General features: G+C 34.5%; 2 protein-coding genes across 4 annotated transcripts; one reads left to right on the top strand and one right to left on the bottom strand.

The window, feature by feature from the left end:
• The first annotated feature begins 2,310 nt into the window (after positions 1 to 2,310).
• LOC119631489 lies at positions 2,311 to 3,125 on the top strand. 3 transcript variants are annotated; one of them, XM_038023747.1, is made up of 2 exons: positions 2,311 to 2,411; positions 2,799 to 3,125. In XM_038023747.1, the coding sequence occupies exons 1-2, from the start codon at positions 2,366 to 2,368 to the stop codon at positions 3,113 to 3,115; spliced, it is 363 nt and encodes a 120-aa protein (XP_037879675.1). In that variant the 5' UTR covers positions 2,311 to 2,365; the 3' UTR covers positions 3,116 to 3,125. The 3 variants fall into 3 exon arrangements, with proteins under 3 accessions (XP_037879675.1, XP_037879676.1, XP_037879677.1); XM_038023748.1 differs by lacking the exon at positions 2,311 to 2,411 and adding an exon at positions 2,453 to 2,739 and having other exon boundaries at positions 2,812 to 3,125; XM_038023749.1 differs by lacking the exon at positions 2,311 to 2,411 and adding an exon at positions 2,455 to 2,739.
• On the bottom strand, positions 3,083 to 5,395 carry LOC119631490 (PI-actitoxin-Avd5a). Its single transcript, XM_038023751.1, has 3 exons — positions 5,284 to 5,395; positions 3,374 to 3,541; positions 3,083 to 3,304 (listed from the first exon to the last, which is right to left on the bottom strand). Exons 1-3 carry the CDS (start codon positions 5,309 to 5,311, stop codon positions 3,249 to 3,251), a joined length of 252 nt encoding a protein of 83 aa, XP_037879679.1. The 5' UTR covers positions 5,312 to 5,395; the 3' UTR covers positions 3,083 to 3,248.
• Positions 5,396 to 6,832: the final 1,437 nt, after the last annotated feature.

The raw sequence follows: 6,832 nt of genomic DNA, 5'->3' as shown, positions 1-6,832 counted from the left end.
TTTTTTTTTTTTTAATAATTTTCCTATCAGCCGTTCACTCAATTTTTTAATAACCTAATAATCTGGAAAAGTACGCACAAATGCCTTACTACCGCAAAATTTATACTTTTATCATCAAATATTTACGGAAATCAATATTTATTGACAAAAAAAAAATAAAAAAAATGTGTAAATATTTAAAAAAAAAAAAAAAAAAAAAAAAAAAACAAGTGAGGATATTATATTCAACGAACCTTTTGTACCCATCACTGAAAAGACCTACATTGCTATACTCTATAATGTTGGGTGGGCGCGGTTGATGTTTTTTCTGTCTATTTCTTGGAATAAAAATAGAAATTTATATGTTGTATGTTGTATGCACTGTTGACTGAGTAACAAGCCAAGGTGTTTACAGTTTATGGGCATCCTCACACGTCTGTCCCTGTGTGTTCTTTGAAAAGTTTCCGTCATTTCACGAATTCTTTTGTACGCATTTGGGCAGACGGACAGACGGACAGATGAACATGCTTAAATCGATTTACAATTTGATGCTAATCAGAAATATATACACCTTTATGGGGTCTCTGAAGACTCCATCTGGGCGTCGAAAACGTTTTGACGAAATGAATATACCCTTTATTCGTCGGTGATGGGTATAAAAAATGCGTGGATACGCTACCGTGGGCTTAACCCGACGTTGCGTGCTGGCACACGGTAAGCGATAAACGACGCACGCCAAGGAATGGAATTTTTACATTGACTAAGCTTAATGAATATAAAGTACCTAGAGAAGCGATTAGGGACATTGAAGCTTATCTCAACAAGTAATGTGGACGAAAGGACAGTACTATTAAGTATGGATAAAAGAAGCACCCTCTTTTCATAAGGAGGCAGAGAGACAAGCGGGTCCCAATCCAAATTCCTAAGGGTAAACAGCAAGGGTTGCTATAGCAAGAAGGCCACACAACAGGGGTATACTCAAGTATTGGTCTAGCTAAGCATATGTATAACCTTTTTGCAATGCAAGGATCCTTAAGCCCTTTGGATCACCTCTTAAAGAAACCTAGCGCGGACCTAGAATTCAATGTGCAAATTAAAACGTAACCTTTAGTCAAATAGAACCTCCAAACCGATGAACAAATCTACGTTTTAATACTAGTGTGAATCAATGAAATACTTGGAAATAAAAGCCTGAAAGTGAATCCAACAATCAAAGAAGATTTTATCCATTTTGTTCTCTAAGGGTTTTTACATATTGTCTTACCTGGAAGCATCAATGCAGCCTTAAGTCATTACGACTTATATTAGGAAATTTCGTTTGATCACTTTTTAACAAAACAAATAAAAGTAAAATATATACGAAAATCGTTTTCTATTAAACGCGCGGTAATGAAAAAAAAAACAAAATTTAAAGAAACAATAAACGAAAATCACTTTTTTTTGCGTTTCGTTTTACAATGTTAATCGATTTAGCAAGGCGAGGATTCACGGGATATAATCCGTGTTAATCGATTTAGCAAGTCGAGCAATCATATATACCCGGCTTGGGCAACCGTCGGCCCGTGTTAATCGATTTAGCAAGTCGAGCAATCATATACACCTGACTTGGGCAACCGTCGACCTGTGTTGATCGATTCAGCAAATCAAGGATGCATATATATCAGGCTTTGGCAACCGCCGACCCATGTTAATCGACTTAGCAAGTCGAGCAATCATACACACCCGACTTGGGCAACCGTCAGCCTGTGTTAATCGGCTTAGCAAGTCAAGGATTTATATATATCAGGTTTTGACAACCGGCGTCCCGTGACGTCGTTGAACCCGCGCCGCCCCGATTAAAGTTTCAAGCAACTCAATATGCCCACACATAGCAATGCTGCAAGGGGATTGTATCAGCGCTCGTTAACGACTAATTTGCGCCGCTGACGTATGTGAAATGTGCTTAAGCGGAGGAATGAAGGAATATTGATCACAATTTTAATCTGTTCTGGTCGCCGGCGTGACGTATGAGAATTACAATTTTGGCCCGAAAATCAAAAAAAGCTTTCCCACCCCTGTTACATAATTTATGACATTTGCAAATAAACCAAATTTATTACATTGTTTGTTATGATTATAACCAAAAAAAAAAAAAAAAAAAAAAAATAGATTTAAGTACTAAGAACTGGAAGAGAATAATGCAATTTCCTCATGACGAGACCTTGTAAGAATTTCCATTGTTTGCAAGCATGCATGCGTACGTATAAACGTGACTTTTTCATCAACTGAATCGCGTTGCATTAAACAGTTCTTGCATATATATTGGCAAGCGGATTAATCGTTAACAGATTAGTTATCGTTACGGTTCAATTTTGTTAACAATTTATTCTCAAATCAACTCTTAAATATGATTTGTGCACGTAACTTATCTATCGTGTACTTAATAATCGCAAGTAAGTGAATTGAATCCATTCTCAATTTATATCTGAAATAAAATTATATTTGCTTCGATGCAAATCTTTAATATCCATCATCGCATCCGGTTTGTGTGTCGTCTAATGGAAATCACTTTCATTCTAAGTGTTTAGGGGACGTTGGTAAATGTTTAAATGCCGAGGAGGACTACGTTTAACGGAGAGCATGAGTCAAAATTTATCTTGGATAGTCTCAGCAATAAAAAGACAAACGAACGACCATTAAACAATATATATATATATATACATTAAATTTGACGCATGTATTTGTGTGCATGCACATAAACCGCGTGACGGATGATGGAAAGTAAACATGGTACTAGTGATGCAATGATGATTTCCTTTTGCTCTCTATTTACCTTGTAGTTTACTTTATTAGCATTGATTGTACACCGCCCTCGTACGAATTACGTGAGAAACTATTGCGTTTATTATTGGATCCGCAATACGATGACAATGTCAATGAAATAACTACACGACGTAGCATGTTAACATCTGAAGCAAAGTCTAAAGTTCCAGTTAAGTATTATAAGCGTCGTCTAGATTTATTAGATATTTTCGAAACGACAACTAAAGCGAAGGAGTTAACTACACCAGCAATGGATTTTAGCAAAAGTCAACCGTTTGATGGCGGTTTATTGAAGGGAATGTTAAGTTTCATGAACAATATAATGAGACGTTAAATATATTACAATATATTACTTAAGAGTTATATAATCACAAAAAGAGAGAAAAAAAAAAAAAAAAAGTTTAATTAACACGTTATTGTGACACTTTTTATATATATGTAAAATCAAATACTCAAAGATTATAATTTTAACATCTGCGCACCTCAGGCTTAGAACATTCGTCGAGTTCAACTTGTTGAAATTCTAAAATAAAATGCAAAAATATTTTAAAATAGTTTCCTTACATTATAGTTCCGTCTTTAAGTTACTTACTGGTCTTAGCATTGCAATTAGCTGCCTTCAAGCCGCAAGCATTGCCAAAGATTGTATAGCATTGGCCATTGAAACCACAAGTGGGCACATAATCCAAATGACAGATTTTAGGGCAATTTTCATTATTGTCTTGGTTTGCGTGGGCAACAGTGATAATTAATAGAAAAGCTATTTAAAGAAAAAATGATTTCTCTTATACGCTTTAAATACTTAATTTCACACTTGAAAAACAAAAAAAAAAAAAAAAACAAAAGGATAAGCAATAGAAATGTATGTTAATTCTCTTTTACATTCCGCTCTCTAAGATGATCTCACTGAGACGTCTGATGTAATGGGAATACGTATGTTTTTGGAACGAATGTACTTATCTTCCGACTTGATCTTTCGACCGTAACCAAGTATTGGGTTTTCTATCTCAATATTAGCTTAAAGACGAAACATAGATAGATCGTTCAATAAAACATATGGACAAACGGACCGATAAAGGATATTCCAAAGAATAGTTATTTGAATGCGTTATAGAAAGTCCGTTAGACTTTATTCCAACAGCTTTAGTTCGTCTATTAGTGAAGAGTGTGACGTAGAGAAAGGATCGTTAGAGAAACTGACTCCTTACTCGATTTATGGATATATGGATAATTTCAGTTTTTTTCAGAAACATCATTTCAAGGCATATAATGTATTAGGGTGTATAGCGAATACAATTTCGCTATATCCGTCCATCTATCAATATTACGACTATGGCCGCCATAAACATTTCTTTAGAGAAATAAAATTGATTTCGTATTTTTTCTAATCGCACTAATCGTGAATATAGCTTTGGATGAAATCCATTTTTGTTGGGTAATTCGGAAAGGAATTTCGTTGTTTTTTTTGGTCAAATGATGATTTCCTGATTTCCTTATAGTATGTAAATATTTTATCAAGAACAGAAGAATTCAATAGATTTAAACTCGCACTCAGCGGCGTGCGTTAATTTTGTCTTTATCTGGCGAAACGAAATTTTGCAATGCGGTTTTGACACTGGTGTTCTGTACTGGTATTGCTTCGCCTCCATATGGGTTCAAAATTTTTTTCTCGCTTAAGCATCATTTCTACCTTTTCGCTAGTAGTAGAGTAGGAAAGCATGCCGAAATGCTGTTAAAGCTTCAAACGAAAACCTTTACGCAAAATTAAATAAAATTTTTCCCACGCAACCATGCCTTACGATATCAGCTAAGCAATATATGAAGGCAGTGCATTTTAAACGAGAACTGGGCTGTGAAAGAATGCGATTAAATCCGCGAAATGATCGAACAATCCAAACAACGTAATAAATTAGAGATTTGAGTAGTTGACGCGGAGTATTGAAATCACGGTCCAAGCTGAATATAATTCGTCTAATGTGTTATTAATAATCCATTGAAGTTTTGAGGTGCTCATTTTCAAGGTTTTTTTTTTTTTTTTCTTATCAAGCTATTACTTGGGTTAATGTGAGTTTATGAGTTATTGTTTTTCATTTTTTCAGTTCGCGTTAATAATTTTAGCCATTGTGCGTATCATAACAAACTTTCAAACTTCGTTGCCGATCTATCCATCATGAGATTTCTTTTAAGAAATAGATAGGCTTGAGAAAAAAAAAAAAAAAAGCAAAAGGACAGACGGACAATCAGTTAGACTAGATCAACCAAAAATCGTCCACCGATTGATGTTACCGCCAGGATGACAAATTAAATATATGATCGCAATTCGGTAAAGTATCGTTGATTTGCGTACTGCATGAGAACTCAAATTTAAAGTCTACTCCTGACGGGTATTACGTTAGTGATTGTTTATCTTTCACTTTTTATATATAAGTCATTGTGATTTTTTAATTTGTTTTTATAAATTAAATTTTTATAAAAATTTGAAAATAAATTTGGATAAATTACCGCAAATTATGTTAAATAGGAATTTCATAGTGATTCTTTTCTTTATTCCTTTTTTTGTTGGAAATATATTTAAATTTTGCAAACTTTCGCGTATGAATACTTACACCCTTAGGTAAGCATGAGATATTTATAGGGAAAAAATTCAAGCGAAATTGTAAAATGTAATTTTATTATCTTGTAATCGGTCACTTGTTGAAAAGTGCTTTACTTTATTATCTTCTTTTAACTGATAACAATTCACGCCTACACCTATCTATACGCCATGTTCGTTTATAAGATCTTATCTGTCTTTCTTTTATTCCCTTGACATTCTATGTCGTTTGATATTTATTTATAAGATAATTTACTTGGATTAATCAACCTTGATAGACTTATTACGATTTGCAGATTGATTCTGCAATGGCATTTCAACAAGAATTCTCTCCTATGCTTCCTTCTCTTGTGCTGGCTGTATTTGATTCATGCCACTGCTTCTGAGCGAGAGAAAGTGTGGGGATGCAAAGTGCGGAACGATGGACGGAGAACAGAGAATGTAAGAGTCGTAAGCAAGGGAACGAAATAGAGAGACGGGGAGAGTGAAAGAGAGAGTGAGAGAGGAAAAGAAAGAGAGAGAGAGCTATAGATAGATAGATATGACGATAGAGAAAGATAAAGAGAAAGAGAGAGAAAGAGAAAGAAAGAGAAAGAAAGAAAGAAAGAGAGAGAGCGAGAGAGAGAGAGGAAGAGCAAGGCGAGTGCGGGCAGGAGGTAGAGAGATAGAAAATGAGGAAATCTCGTTTTTGCCCAGAGTTGATAACCAAAAATCATACATAATTTTTATTATTGACATAGGTCCTTACATTATAATAATGGGCAGACGTGGTCAATTTTTCCCATTTTTGTGCAGATACTACACCATCGCCCTTAGAATATACGTGCAAGTTTTTATGGGCTTATCTGCTGCGGTTTGTGCGTACTAGGAGAAAATTTAAAATTATTCCGTTTTAGAATAGAGAGATATTCTGAGTTAACGTCGTGCTGTAGACCGGTTTTTCAGGCGACTTGGCCCATTTGCAATACCAATTCGCGTGCAAGAAATTCCAATGTTTCCGCCAAATACGAAGTCTATATCTTTGCGTTTGAACCGGGATATTGCATATGCAGATGGACAGATGGACATGCTTACATCTGTCCAGAATTTGATACTGCTCTGCAATATGTGTACTTTACATCACACTTTATACCTTCTAATAAATTCATCATAATTAGATATATATGATAATTATATTATTATCACCATAATCACTATATATATGTAATATATATGTAATTATCATGCCATAAATCTTTTGTATTTAAATTAAGGCAAATTCTTAGAAGTTTGTCTGGTAAAGTGGGTGCAAAAAAAGTCTCTTTACATTAATGTAATATGTACAGGGATTAAAAACAAGTGAGAAAATTGTATTCGGCTCTAGCCGAATCTTCTATGCCCACCATATTTATCTCCTAAATAGAATATAAAAAGTTTAGTCTATGAGTAATAGGCAAGCACTCATTCTTTCTGTTCTTT

The sequence above is a fragment of the Glossina fuscipes genome, unplaced genomic scaffold (assembly GCF_014805625.2).
Source record: "Glossina fuscipes isolate IAEA_lab_2018 unplaced genomic scaffold, Yale_Gfus_2 1, whole genome shotgun sequence".
NCBI classification, from domain to species: domain Eukaryota; kingdom Metazoa; phylum Arthropoda; class Insecta; order Diptera; family Glossinidae; genus Glossina; species Glossina fuscipes.
The sequence above is the reverse complement of the archived record's forward strand: the minus strand, read 5'-3'. Positions and strand labels throughout refer to the sequence as shown.